Below are 15827 nucleotides of genomic sequence, written 5' to 3' on the forward strand. Positions count from 1 at the left end.
ATTTTGCCATGACAGTGATTCATGTTAGCTCCTATAAAGGGCTCTTGACAAGTGGCACTCCCGACCCAACTCATCACTGTTTTTGAAGTCGGCTATTTTGGGGAGCATTGGCAGAGACAACTGCACGCCAACCTTGGACCATGTGTATATGACTAGATGAAGAGGCATGGTGGAATGGTGACATTCATGACATGTCCTCCAGAAGATGGTCTGAAATACCCCCTACCTACCCCACCCCTCTATTCTCCCCCCTCCCAAAAAAAAAAAAAAAAAAAAAAATCCACACATCCCACCCATCCAATAATGTGGCATCCTGTTGATTATACCAAGACAGATGTCAGGAGGGGGGGGGGGGGGGGGAAGAATCAGCAGCAGTTGGGAAATTTGACAGACTTGTTGTACTAAAACCATAGCTGAATGTGAAGCTAGGATCGCAAGCCACTGTTCCATTGAATAGACCTCACAGTGCATTATTCATTGCTGAAATAATTCCAATTTTATATTCTTTACTCCTTCCATCAGATGTCTGACTGCCTTAGTTTTGGGATGGTTCTTTCTTTCTTATTATTTTTTTGTAAAGATTGTGAAAAATACACTCTAGAATCCAGAGGAGTAAAGAGAGCTATGGCTGAGTATGGCTTGAGGGAAGTGATACATGTGGCCAAGTAATTGCAAAATGAGGCAGACTGGTCACAATATATATGCCACCTTAATACTGATGCATCGCCTTGTCTCCATTATGGGGCTTTTATCTTACTTTCAGTATATTCACAATTTGGTGTGTTCGTCCTGACAGTGAATTACTATTAAGTGAGTGCCTAGTTTTGTTGAAAGTTCATACAATGGTTAGTACTTCAATACACAAAGTTTCTTCAAATTCAGACTGCACAGCCAGATTTCTTTTAAGACTCATCGCTGTAGCAGTAAAGGAGTGCACAGAATAAAAAGGGCAACATCATCTTCGAAGAAAGCACTCTTTGGTGGCATTCATATTATTTGATGGAATGAATGAGGGGATGGAATTGTGGGTCACTGGGGGCTATTAATTGGTTGAACATGTTGACTGCTGTGACAGAGTAGGAAGGGGCAAGGGGGGCAAGGCACTGGTAGAGCTCTACGAGTCACTGGTCTTCACTGGGAGAGAGGGGCGATGAGAGAGATGGGTGTGGCCAGGGAGGACTGGTGTGGGAAGACAGGATGAGGTGAATGCAGAGTGGATTGGCTGTGACTAAACAGAGCACCCCTCAACATCAATCACATTGCTCGGTGGGAGGGTCAAACGGAGAGGAAGGTGTGGCATCAGGGGGGGTACTACGGGTCAATGAAGGACACCATGATGTATCGGGTTCCATTGGTGGTCAGCAAGCCCTCGTGGTAGTGGGTCAGTCGCCCTGGGTGCATAAGGGTGTGGCCCACTGGGAGACCGATCACACTGCAGTTGTAGCGGATGAAGCGTGCCCCACCTCCCTGCAGTCAAAGGAAGCAAAGAGAGAAAATATGATGTGAGTGGCTCCACCTCATCAAAATCAGTTTGAGACAGTGAAGTAGTTGCTCAGTGTTCACATTATAACACCTCATCACTAATTGATAATAACACCTCACCACTCATTGATAATAACATCTCACCACTTACTGATAATAACTGATATTTTGGAAAGAAAGATTATCCTCTAGTGATTGGCGGAAAAGGCAAGTGATTCTATGTATTTTCAACTACTTCAGAATATCAGCATGTTTGACACTCCATGGTATGTCATTAGGAAAATGACATCACTTTTTATGATGACATTTTCCACATAGTTGTAAACACCATTTGTGAAATGATGTCACAAATGATATCTGGTTGAACTACGAGAGTTTGTTGTCTTATTTTGTGACAGCAAAGAGAATGAAAACAAAAAACAAGAGACCCGCGGGTCTAGCGCTCACCTGAGTATCGCAAGTTCACCTTTCATGCAGTCACTAATCTAGATTATTCACAGCTCTACTAAAATTTGACCAGGCATTCTCAAGTAGAAGATGAAAATGTACAATAAGGGCCCAAATTTTTTAAGATTCCTTAATTTGGGGGGATTGGGGCCCCCTGGGGCCCTCTGGGTGGGGCATGGTGCCCATTTTGATAAATTGAGATCCTGACCCCCTAGGGATGCTACCTGCCAAGTTTGACGAAAATCCATCATGAGGTTTTCAGGAAGAAGATAAAAATGTACAATTCAGGCCCCCATTTGGACCTTCCCAACCCCCCCCCCCCCCTGCCCCCAAGAGGGGCACCCCTGCATCTGCTATGAACAAACTACAGTCATTAATGTACTCACTCATAGTATTATCTTAGCTCTATAACTTTTTTTTTTTTTAAAGATTTTTAAAGATTCCTTCATTTTGGGGGGTTTGCCCCCCCCCCCCCCCCCCCCCCCGGGGCCCCTGGGTGAGGCATGGTGCCCATTTTAACAAATTGAGATCCTAACCCCCTAGAGATGCTACCTGGCAAGTTTGGTGAAAATTGGTCATGGGGTTCTCAAGAAGAAGATGAAAATGTACAATTTAGGCCCCATTAGGACCCCTCCCCACCCCCCTCCCCTGGGTCCCAAGGGGGGCACCCCTGATTCTGCCATGAACAAACTTGAAACTACAGTCATCAATGTACTAACTCATAGTATTAACTTAGCTCTATCACTTCTGGTTCTGGAGAAGAAGATTTTTACAGATTCCTTAATTTTGGGGGTTTGGGCCCCCTGGGGGCCCCCTGGGTGGGGCATGGTGCCCATTTTAACAAATTGAATTCCTAACCCCCTAGGGATGCTACCTGCCAAGTTTGATGAAAATCGGTCTTGGGGTTTTCAAGAAGAAGATGAAAATGTAAAAAGTTTACGCACGACGGACGACGCACGACGGACGACGGACGATGCACGACGGACGCCGGACGAAGGGCGATCGCAATAGCTCACTTGAGCCTTTGGCTCAGGTGAGCTAAAAAACTGAAACATACTTCAACTTCTCTTATTTTGAAGAGACGTCAATCTCCCCTGGTTTCCTGTGATATCTCAGCATTGTACTTGCTTTTAACCCTTTACTGCATAGTGGGGCGTTGTGCCATAGTGGATAAGACTCCCAACTCCCAATTGGAGGACCTGAGGTCAAATCCCGCCGAGTGCTGATACGTCCTTGGACAAGATGTTTTTACCCACCACGTCCCTCTCGACCCAGGTGCATAAATGGGTACCTGGCAACGCAAGGGTAATAATAATGGCAGAGCCCTCTGGTAGAGCAATGACAACACTGAAGAGGCTACCCTGGGTATATAAGACCTTATTATTATTATTATTATTATTATTATTATATCATTGATAGTTTTGGGCAAAGGAACTTCCCACAGCAAAGTAACTGAGGGGAATGGGGATGAGTGGGAAGGATTACTGATTGACAACAGGCTTGTTTCTGTGATCTTACCAAAGTACAGGTGCTCTTGTAGCACCACTAAAGTGAGGTCATGCCCTGCCTACACTACCGGAGTACGTTGTAGAATGTGAAAAGACATTTTAAAGGTGTGCAGTCTCATTCACAACACGCTCGACACTCAATGACCACAACTACACAGAGGGATAGGGACGGCTCCTGGTTAAGATATGACTACACTTTGTGGTCCGTTTTCACCCCATTTAGGTTCATGACATACTCAGCGGTGAAGTGGAAGTAGCAGGTGCATCTTGGTTACCTGACCACAGAATTTAGAGTAAGTCGCACTTATGGGTCCTTAGATCACTACTTGTGTGCCAATTAGGGCCATAGAAATTGTAATTAAAGGCACTTTACCATTCCATGGCAAATTTTTTTCAAGGGCATCTTTGTACTGTAAAAAGACTGGAAAAAAAAATCGTCTTTTTATGGATAGATGCCACGTCACAATAGTCTGTTATTCACATTGTGCCAGATTTCAATTTGGAAGACAAAACAAGTGTAGTGATCGGAGCACACTATTATAAAGATTTAAATAAACATGATTCAAAGGAAACATGGTATGTATTGAAACATGCACATGGAACATTTCCTGCTAATTACACGCTCCTCAGTATGCATACATTTATTCATTATCTTCTACTCAGAAGAACAACACAAGTCATCATAGGCCACTGCAAAACAAAACAAATTAAAGAACTTTTAATACCGGCAGTCATTCCAGTAACATGACCGATGGAAGTGATTTTCGCACAATGTTCTCATCTGACCGCACACATGTATCCTTTGACCAAAAATCAAATGACAGCATGCACAGGACTCTGCACCTAAGACCTACATGAAAATTATGATATTTTCCAAACAGGTCTGACAACTATAACTACAGTTTGTATCTTGGGCACTGCTTTGCTGAAGAACAACTTGAAGTATCCATACATCATAATCCTGATTGTCATATCAAAGACAACTCAAAAACTTAGATTCAGTTGTCAGTGTGTTTGTTGTTGTTCCAGATGTCCGTTACTGGAAGGAATGGCAGCCCTACCCAGCATGACAAAGACACGGCGGAAATGGGATTTTGAGCCAGACAAGGTCATTTTCATTCTGGATTGATTAACTTGGTGTATGGCAGGGAAGTAGATGACAATATGGTGGAACAGATCGTGACTCGTTACGGGAGCTGACGGGTGAGTTATCTGTACAGGTGAAGAGAGAAATCTATTTAGGGACAATCAACATTGTGTTTGGAGCTTGTGTCTGCAATTTTGTCTGGACAGAATGAAGTGCAGCTGGGATTGTTGACATTTCTTTCATGGTTGAGGAACTTTCCCCTCTGGTGTCTGGTGCTAATTTGGGATCTGAAGAGGCACACGAGAGACAAAACTAAGACAGTTTTCACATGGGCCGAGAAATGTAATTGCAATACTGACTTATAAGACTACCAGCAAATACATTGTACATACATATCAGAATAGGAAGAACCTTAGCACTGCCGACGGCAGCGGCCATCCTCTGTCATCACAACAATGATGTTATAGAGGTGCTTTCCCACCTGTCATTTTTTCCCATTAAGAATGTGGATTGAGCAGACAACTTTGCCCCATTGCTCTCTGAAAAGCACTGATATGACCACTTATTAGTTGAAAATGGTATGATTGGGATCTATGGTTCCACAAGTCATGCTGATGTGACCACTCATACGAACTGGAGCCAGTGAACTGTCTAGTGATATTAGACTTTGAAGAGTCTGTCACATCTTACTGGGATATTCATACATATAGAAATCATCAAGTTATTCTTAAATTGGCAACTCTAAAGTTTCACTGCAAATACAAGGAGGATTAGATGGAGCTGATTTAATTCATTCAATCTACATTGGTACTTAAAATAGGGTTTGAAAAACAATAACTACAATTTTACATAATATAATACCATAATTGTTCGGGATCAGATATGAATTTAGTGACTAACATTTCATTTTTCTACATGCTTGGTTTCAGAAGAACATGTATTTAAATGCAATGGCTCAAGTGAGGTGTATATAAACTCTCTTTATGAAATACTACAAGTAGCCATTAATGATAAAACTAAAAGATACTGCATCAAATTACAGAAACGAAGTTCGGGGGACCTGAAAGTTTACTAGGAAACCACATCTCGTGATAACGGAATGTGACATACATTGTGTGATTCAGTTTCAGAATAAAATGACACATTTGGAAATCAAGCATATTCATATTATACAAGCTTCAACTGACAGGTACATGAGAGTTATTCAAGTCTTTCTACTTCAATATATCACTGCCTATGATTCAGATTAAAATGACAACCATTATGAAGTAATTTCAGTCATCAGCTATCATTTCCATATTTAACTAAATGAGAACGAGATCATGTTTTAGTCTTCCCTTTTGTGACTTGAGATATGCAGCCAGACACAATATTTCAAGTATTACAATTTCGAGACAAATTGCTGATGACTCCAAATTTATTCTAATTCCTACGAGATGATAGGTGTAATCAGTCGTTCCTGACTTCGTAAAAAGCTCTTACTCAGCATTTTCTATCTTTTTTTTTCTTTTTGCTAAATGAAAGTACTGACTGAAGTCATCTGTGAAGGCACGATGTGTCTCTTGGTATGGATACGTAAAAGTAGAGCACCACGATTTGTGTCCTATTATCTACTCACCTGGGAGAGCCAGCAACTGACTGGCAGGAGGCATGGAGTCTTCAGGGAGCTAGAAACTAGGTGAATATTGGCTGGGTCATAGGAAGTGGTAGTACACTGAGACATGGGTGAGGCCAGCTACTAACTGTACAGCTCAGTCTCTCCCCACCCCCTTCCCCCTCCTCCCACCATCATCCCATCCAGGCACAGATCAGTGGTTAGAAAGAATTCTCTCCATAACTCGCTCACTTGTTTATTTGTTTGTTTGTGTTTCAATACAAATCATTGTTCATCTTTTCTGTGCTGATTTGTATCTTTTCATCTTTTCATTCCTAGAGTAGGAGTTCCTTTACAGTAATCTTGGTTTGGCAGTGATTTCCTCTTCATCTTATTTCATCCTTCATAATAGAACATCATCAAATTTTACTTCATTATTGACTGACAGCATCACAATCCCTTCTGTGTTCTGTAGTATGCATACAGTATCTGACACATTATAATGAATGGTGAACTAATGGAATCCTCAGGAATAGCAGAATGATATACACCTCTGTTCTGTACAAGCTGTTATTTTCAAGAGGGTTTAATTTTTGTGAATTTCGCGAATCACTGTTGGACCACAAATTTAACAACATGTGAAAACATCTTGTACAGTACTGACAAACATTTCTGGAATGCTTCTGGGATTCCAGCACTGTGTAACCAGGAAGATGGGACTTTAAAGTCCCATCTCCCTGGTATAATATTATGTTTCTATTTCACTGAAGAGGAAAAGATAAGAAACAAGTGACATACAAGGGTAACAGAGAAAAAAATAGAAGGAGAGAGAATCAGAATGCAAGCTTAAGAGAGAAACAGAGATAAAAAGAGAGAAACAAATAGAAAGTTGAGAGTATGAGAGAGAGAGAGAGAGAGAGAGAAAGACAAACAAAATGTTAATGAGAGAAGAGGAGGAAAAGGGGTGAAAGTGAGAGGAAAAAAGGGGATGGGGATAGGGAGGGGGCATGGGGGATGCATTCATTGACTGAGTCACGCCTCTGAAGACTACCTCATAACTTCCTGCCACTCTCTAGAGATAAGACTCCAGATAACGCTCAATCTCGGGGTTGCCATGGTAACAGTCATCTTTCTTCTTCCTTCACACAGTAGCGCCTCAATTCCACTGGTTCATGTGACAGAATGCCTCAAAATGCCGGGCGATTATTGGTTTTGTGCCGATTAGGTAGGCTTGGCACCAACCGTTTCTGCTGCCTCTGAACGCCCCCCAAAATCACATCCTGTAAAACTTTGCAAATACAGCATTGACCTCAGTCATAATTTCCAACTGAAGCAGTTTAGCTTTCAGAGCATTAGAATGTATGGTGATGAGAACAGCAAAGAAAATGTGGGTATCAACATTGACATGTTAACATTTAAGACCTCGATGCATTAGCAAAACTTTTGAAGAGATTGCAAACTTCATTTTCCTCACAGATATACAATGAAGCTCACTTCTTTAACTTCTACGGGTCCTGAACACACTACTACATATGAGGCAAACATATGATTTTAGAGATGAAATAAAGGGAGAATAGCTATACGTACATGTTTGTACATGTCACACTGACTATCAAATTATCAATTCTTTATTAAACTGGGTTAATTCTACATAAAATTCCCAGTGCTCCACAATCTTGGCTTGCCTCCCCCTCCCCTCCCCCCCCCCCCAAAAAAAAAAAAAAATGGGGGAAAAATTTGGAACAAAATCACAACATCCGAGAATTTCAACTTCCAAAAGTTCCTCCCTTAGAATCTTCCTGTCTAAATAATTCAGAAGTGCCTATTGCCTATTCAAGAGTACTGACAAGCTGAGAATTAAAAAAGAAAAAAAAATCCCCCTTCCCCATGACTTAACACGGTCCAGTATTGGTCACTTGACCTGATAAACTTTAGTATATAATTATATGAATGAGAGTAGTGATGTAAAGCTGGTATCTCACTGAGCGGCGAACGTTTGCGAATGTAGCGAATTTGAGATTCACCAACTTTTCTGACGAACGTTTGCGAAAAATCAAGGTTCGCTTCTGCCATTAGCGACAGTTAGGGACTTTTAGCGATGTTTAGCGACAATTAGCAACACTTGAGCGAACGTTTGTGAAAGTGTTTGCGAAACACAGATGGCGACTATTAGCGAATGTTAGCAAATGTTAGCGACAATCTTGCAAATATTAGCAACTGTTTGCAAATCCTTTGCGATAATTTTGCGAATGTTCTTGGACCTAGAAAAGTACCAGGCGATTATGCATAGTCAGACCCATAAAACGAACGTAAAACCTTCCACTGAATTCAGATCTCTTGTGACAACCGTTCAAGATGGATTTCCAGTATGGAAATAAATTTCTGCCAAGAAGAGGCTCAAGGTGTTGCTATCCTTGTAGAGCTGCTTTGTCAGGCTGCTGCTACAGCTATTGTGCAGCATAAGAGAAATAAAATAAAGAAAATCAAGAAAGGAAGAAGAAAAGAAAGACTGTTTGGGTCAGAGAGTGGTTGCAGAGGACAGACTTGCAGCAATTACATGATGGAGATGTCAAGAGCTTCAAGAACTTTCTTAGAGTGGAACCATGTCTGTTTCAGAAGCTTTTATATAGGAACCATATGGTTACTTGTTCGCTAGCAGTGGCAAATCAAATAAAAATGTTAGCGACACCGTATTACGACCGTTTGCGAATTCTTACAAGTGTTTTGCGAATGTTTGCAACTGTTAGCGAAAATACAAATTCGCAAAGGTTCGCAAAGAAATTTTGAACATGTTCAAAATTTCTTTGCGACAAGAAAAACTGTTTGCGACAATAAAAACCGTTTGCAAACTTTCTTGCGACTGTTAACGAACCTTTTGCAACCCTTTACAAACCCTGGCGAAATCCCAAATTCGCTACGTTCGCAAACGTTCGCCGCTCAGAGAGATACCCCCTTAAAGGGTGATAGTGGTGGGGGGGGGGGGGGGGTGGTGGAGTGGGGCCATCTTCAATCACAAGCCTGCTGTCACAGGGCTGGAGAGGTTACACTACCAGTACCCTACATTACAACTTACACCCTATCTCAATGGCCCTTTTATTCCAAATGAGGGAATTTCATACAGGTCTGCGTAAATTCTATTTCTGCCGATGAAATGGGCCAACATAGGTTGAGCACTTCAGACAATAGCTTGATTCATGGGTCCAGCCAACAAAAACTCTGACAAACGATGTCTTTGTCACTGACAGTTGGCCATGGATCAAACATACAACACAGATGATTGTCTCACTCAAACAATGACGGTAAAATGCATAAACCTAAAAGAAAGAAAAAAATAATAATTCAGAGATTATTGAAACATAAAAACATATTAGACACATTGGATAAAATTCTTATCTATTTAAATTAGATAATGAAAAAAGAGGAAACTTTAAATTAATGAGCTGTATGGAGGTCAGTGGAAGGCCTTTGAGGTCATGACATCATCACCTAATACCTAATTTGCATATATATTGCAAAGCTGTAATACTATTACTAATGTCACAGTTTTGAGGAAACAAGCAACACTTTACATTTCTGGAACTCTCTTCAAAAGTTACAGTTTGATTTTGCTGAAACTGCCAGCATTCTGCTACATGGATTGTACACGAAGTTAAGCCGTTTTCAAACACATGGAGTTATTGAAATATCCATTCACATATGGATATGAGACTATTCCAGGGCTCGACCTTAGCGGGAGCCCGGGGACCATTGGCTCCCCAGAATCGCTACGGGCTCCCTAGAAATGTATGAAAAAAGCCCGGCTGGCCTTAAGTTTTTCTGCCGAATAGCCTCACGTTTCAACACAGAATTTAGTTTGTACGTACACACTCATACTATCATTTAATTGACGAGCGCGAGCGGCCCGGCGCGCGCAGCGAGCCCTGACGCCCGAAGTTATTATCCCTGCAATTGCAATATAGACTACACACTGCACATGTTTCATTCTCCAGCCGGCCCGCGTTGCCCGCATCACATGTGTCTGTGTCTGTGTCTGTGTACCCGACGTGTGTGTGTTCGTAGCTTCTATTATAGAATTGTGTGCGCACACGCAATTCACTGCTTGCGTACTGTGTACACCGAACGGAACTTCGCGCGCTTGAATCCCTGTCGCCTAGACGGACCCTGCCCTGGATGTTTACATCGATCGCCGTGGTATCCCCATGTGTGGCCAGCTAGCTGGGGAGCCACTATGAACAGTACCCTATTTCGTTTTCAGTCGGGGCAGAAGCGCTCCGTTGTGCAATATCTGCTTCTGTTATCTTTTTTCTCTACTTCTTCCGCTTTTCCCTTGCCTCCCAAGTACGAAATGATTTTTAGAGTATTGTGTGTGCTTTTTTTGTCACGTTATTGCATCATTTTTCTGCAAGGAAGAGGTGAGTTTCTGTTCGTGTATCGATGTGCACTGCAGTGCAGTATGTGCAGGTGAAAAGCGTTCGAACTTTCTTTCCCGAGTATCGTGGAAACTCGATGTATTTCTAGGCCTATTAAAGGAGATCTCATATAACAGAATACTTATGGCAAACTATTTTCCGGTCAAAATAAATTAATTTCCTTTGTTTTGTATCGTTTATTGACGATCCCAAGGATTTCGTCGCAATACCGAGTTTCCGATCATGTGTATTAATTTTCGCGTAGCTTTCGGTGCTGCAAACTTTTGCTAGGGCCTAATCCTACTACTAAACTTATCGTTCTATTGCTGTCGTTTCTCACACCTCGTTTGGTATGATTTCTTCCATTTCATATCACTTTATCCGTTCCCTTTATACTTTGAAATATTTAAACGTAATTCTTTCAAGTGTCTCGCACTTATTTTCGTAACGGCGATTTCTCCGCTTTGCTGCAATACTTTTTCGAATCGAAGCGACGTGTGTTGTCTTTTCTAAATATTTGGGCTATCCTGGGTTTTAGGGGTCTAAATTATTATTTGTGTTGTTGGGAGGTGTTAATATTTTGTATTTGTTATTTATTTTCCCTCGGTGTTTATCTCGAGGGACTATGCGTGTTTCTTGATGTTGATAGGAAAAAAAATGATCTGAGTGATGTCTGATGGTGATGAAAACTATGCTGGCATAAAAAGACGGCTTACTGTGAATGCTGAGCGTACGTGCCGTTCGTTTTATTTCACTTTCCCTCTTATTCTTCTTTCCCTCTTACTCTTCTTTCCCCTCCAAAGAGTCAATGATAAAAAAAAGAAATTACATACACCTCACAACAAAAAGATCCACGATCTACAAACCTTCGTAAAGTTAAATCTAAATGCTCAATATCAGCAAAGAATAAGGGGAAAGCACGAATGACAATAAATAATAGAGCGAAGAGATTGTGAAATACTGAATACATGCAGTCTCTTCGGCTCGAAGAAACTTGACACCCACCCCTCTCCCGTTCGTGGAAATTTCCACAAAAGCAGGTGCCACACCCAGGTGCGTGCCAGACGAAAGAATGCGCGCACTGGAATAAACAGCGTGTAAATATCCTGGAAATATCGATAAAGAACCAGCTCATTTAATAGTTGAATTTCAGGAATCATTGCAAAGATATCGTGATTCTATAGCCTTTCTTTTGGCGTATAGTAGGAAACGTCAAACAGTCGAATATGGTGTACTAAATCGAATATCTTATGTTCCCTGAAAAATAAAAAAAGGATCGATTAATCAGTCAATTAAAAAGGAAATCACAGAAATACTCTCGTATGCCCAGACAAATTCACTACGAGTAGGTCCAATGAGATGCAGTCGTCACCTGGTTAGACAGCAAAATCATTACAATTAATTTCAGTTCATGCTCATTATAACTGCTTATTACTTTTTAAAGTTTTGGCTATCAGCATTCATTCGGAGGTGTTTTTTTGTTTGTTTGTTGTGTATGTTTTTCCTTGTGAAAGACGTAATGACTTCTTCCTATCGAATGTAAACTGCATGTTTACCGTAAACAAGCCATTCAGCTCAGCTATGGCGCATTCGATCCATCGAACTTGCAGTAACCTCTTAGGCAGGAGCACATGGCGCATTCCTTATAAACTTGAAAGTGAAACCACGTGTTTGCACATTGGCGCAACCACACACAGCGCGGCATTTTGCGATCATCGTTATAGCAGACTTTTCGATTCCAGTCAGGGTAAAAGAAATTAGAATACCGGTACTTCGGAAAATACTGATGTTTAAAATCGGCCAGTAAAATGAAAAAGCCTGAAAACAACACATGATTATGTTTTATAGTAAACAATAGTTGGAAACCCCGAACAGAGTTTTGCATTCGCTCACACAGGTAAGCTTTCTTGAGAAGATGAAAGCATTCTCCCTCCCCTGCTAGATAGTGGAAGCTTCCATAACCAGCCCAGCAAGTTTCTGGAGGTACATACATGCGCTTGTACACATATATTGCGAGAAAGCAATCAATCAACGCTGAACATTGCGTATCATAGTTTGGATTCTTTATCGTGCTGCTGCTGGTGACCAGCTCGATACTTCGGCATGTGTCATAATGTTATGTTTAGAGCCTGTACGCCTTACAAGTCGACGGAGTTTAATTCAAAATAGCAAAAAGAGGGAGATGGAAAAAATACGAATTCTGGTGGAAAAATACGGATTTTTGAGCTGCTGAGTACGGATTTGTGCTTCCAAAGCTAGGCAGCTCTGCTGATCAAACAACATGTGGTGTTACATGAATGTTTCTAACCTAGACCTTGCAGCTAAAAAAAGAACCGAGAAAGAAAGACAATGTGAACAGACCAGGGTAAGAAATTACAGAAGGGAATGGGAGAGGACCACACAAAACACCTACACACACACACGCACGCACGCACACACACACTGTGACTGTGCTAAAACCCGTTTTAGACTAAGAACAAGGTATCTCAGGCTTGTGTCTGTGGAGAAATGCATGTTATATCTAAATGAAATCTTCTCCACCAGGTTAATACATGTAATAGACCTCTACTGCTGATTGTGACTGAGGGAAACGTGGCTCCCTAAAACTCAATTTGGCTCCCCAAAAAGGTCCCTGAGGAGCCCGGCTGGCTTCCTAGAAAAAAAGTTAAGATCGAGCCCTGCTATTCACACCAAGGTATTGAATATTCATAATTATGAGATACATGTATGGTGCATGTGGTATTAATATAAGAGAATTCAGTCCCAACATCCCCATCAGTTTATGATCTATGGCAGCATCAGACCTTGTGCAATTCCATGTTTCTTTCTTTCTTTTTTTTTTTTTTACATACATAATAACTCCTTTTGTATTTAAAGGACAAGTTCACCGTCATAAACATAAGGATTGAGAGAATGCAGCAATATTAGTAGAACACATCAGTGAAAGTTTGAGGAAAATTGGACAATCGAAAAGTTATAAATTTTTAAAATTTTTGTGTTGGAACCACTGGATGAGGAGACTACTAAGGCTCGTGATGTCATATGAGTACAACAGTATACAGAAAATGTAAAGAAAATTCAACATATTTTCACTTTTTTCACATAATAAAAGAGCACTTGACTTGCCCCTTTCTAAAGGCAATGGGAATAATATTACCTATAACATATGTCAGTAACGAGTCAAGGGAATATGTACTTTTTTTCAAAAGATGAAATTTTGTGAAATTCTCTTTATATTTTCCTTATATTGTTGTACGCAGGTGACATCATACACTGCAGTAGTCTTCTCATCCAGCAGTGACTGCACAGAAACTACAAAAATTCATAACTTTTGAATGGATTGTCCCATTTTCCTCAAACTTTCAATGATGTGTTCTACTAATATTGCTACATTCTCTCAATCCTTATGTTAATGAAGGTGAACTTGTCCTTTAAATAAGAAAATCTGGCAAACAATTCTCATTAAAGACAAAAGTATAACATCTTAACTAATGATAACTTTAAACTTTTTTTTTAATTTGGCGGGGGGGGGGGGGGGGGGGGAGGGGCTCATAATGCAAGGGAGAATTGCAGGGAACAGGTAGAGATGGGGGTCACTCCAGATGAACACACACGCATGACTGTTCTGTCCCTGATTTGTCTCTATTGGCACCGAGACGACACAACAACCAAGGCTCAGAGCTCTATGCACCCTAATCAAAAACACCACCACTTGATCAGTTATGGTTAAAAATAGAATGCGATTCCCTCCAAAAACCTGGCATGCCACGCTGACTGACAGGTAGGACAATGACCAAATCCTTTCTATCTGGGGGATACAATTAACCTTGCATTGTGGGTATTGAATTATGACGAGTGTGAGGTGTAGAGTAACTCAGAAAAGAATTTCCCAGGTCTTGCGCAAACTTCACCGATGTCCACAAGAGCATTTTCATGTTTGCTCACAGGTCATACAAAAATTCAGAATTCTGTGTAAGAAGAGCATTATAGAATTTCATGTCTAAAGTATATTCAACAAATATCTAATTACTTCCCTTTAAAAATATCAACTGAGAGAGACAGACAGACAGGTACACGGACAGCTTACGTACAAACTTAATATAAATTCAATAGATAGTGTGCATATGTTTCATAATTTATCAGAAGTAGCTGCCAGAACGTTGCACACATACTGTAGAATGCAAGTATTATGTGATAGATGCTGTCATTGCATAGCAGGGGTGAACTGTGTTTTTCTTGAACACGGTGTACATGGATTCGGTCACTAAATACATTTGCCAGGATCCTCCCTACCAGCACGAATGGTGTGAAAGAAAGGAAATCCCACTGGGTCGATGGTGAGGACAATCAACCCTGAGTCACAGCGTAAGACACCCTCTAGGCCTTTCTTCTCTTCTGGACACCAATCTGCACCTTTCCTACCAACACACTTCCTTCATTGATCACATCCCCTCAACATGGCAGGCATTCTCTGAATTTCATCACTTCCTGTGCCTATATAGGGTCAACGCTCACTCCACTCACCCCTCTCTTCCACCTCATAAACTATTAATTAACCCACAGAGGACAAGTCTTGAGTATACTCCTAGGCAGGTATCAATAGGAAATGCATGTTGTGGCAAAATCAGTTCGTCCTCAACAGGTTTAAAGGAGACCTCCGGATGATTTTCAAATTTTTACATTTGAACATATATAAATTAGTTATACTGGGTACAGAGTTTAAGGATTTATAATGATTGGGATGAAAAATAAGAATGTTTTCGAAGTTTATAACAAATTGCAATGAACAAGGATGATGACATGGCAGCCTCACCATAAGAATGCTTGAGATGTGGCTCAAGGAAACAGCACAAAAGAAGAAGGCATGCATAGATTACACACAGGTGAGCTTGCAAGCATGCGATATTGTAATAGAATGACACTGCTACATTTCTGAGATATGTGAGGCTCCTATGTCATCATCTTTGTTCAGTGTAATTTGTTTAAGGTTTTTGAAAGTACTGTTTCTCTTCTCAAGAATCACAATAAATTCTACAAATCTATACATGAAGCTGTTGATTTACGTACTACATGATGTGAAATTACGAAGATCGTCCGGAATGCCCCTTTAAGGACAAGCTGATTTTGCTACAATACATAATCCCTACAGACATCTGCCTGTAGTGGCGGATCCAGAGGGGGCACAACTGGTGCATGCCCCCCCCCCTTATTTTTTGTTGAAAACAAAAGAAAGAAAAAGAAAAAAAAAATGAAATAAAACCCGGAAGTGGCACCAGAAATATTAGTTGTGCCCCCCCCCC

At 40.9% G+C, this 15827-nt stretch overlaps 1 protein-coding gene across 1 annotated transcript in view; it reads right to left on the bottom strand.

Moving 5' to 3' along the window:
• Window positions 1–360: 360 nt before the first annotated feature.
• LOC140239276 (procollagen-lysine,2-oxoglutarate 5-dioxygenase 1-like) overlaps window positions 361–15827 on the bottom strand; it is a 57497-nt gene continuing 42030 nt past the window's right edge. Inside the window, exon 19 of the mRNA XM_072319149.1 lies at window positions 361–1467. Coding sequence (XP_072175250.1) covers window positions 1312–1467 — 156 coding nt within the window. The 3' untranslated portion in view covers window positions 361–1311. The remainder of the gene's footprint in view (window positions 1468–15827) is intronic.

The sequence above is a fragment of the Diadema setosum genome, chromosome 15 (assembly GCF_964275005.1).
Source record: "Diadema setosum chromosome 15, eeDiaSeto1, whole genome shotgun sequence".
In the NCBI taxonomy this organism is placed as follows: Eukaryota; Metazoa; Echinodermata; class Echinoidea; order Diadematoida; family Diadematidae; genus Diadema; species Diadema setosum.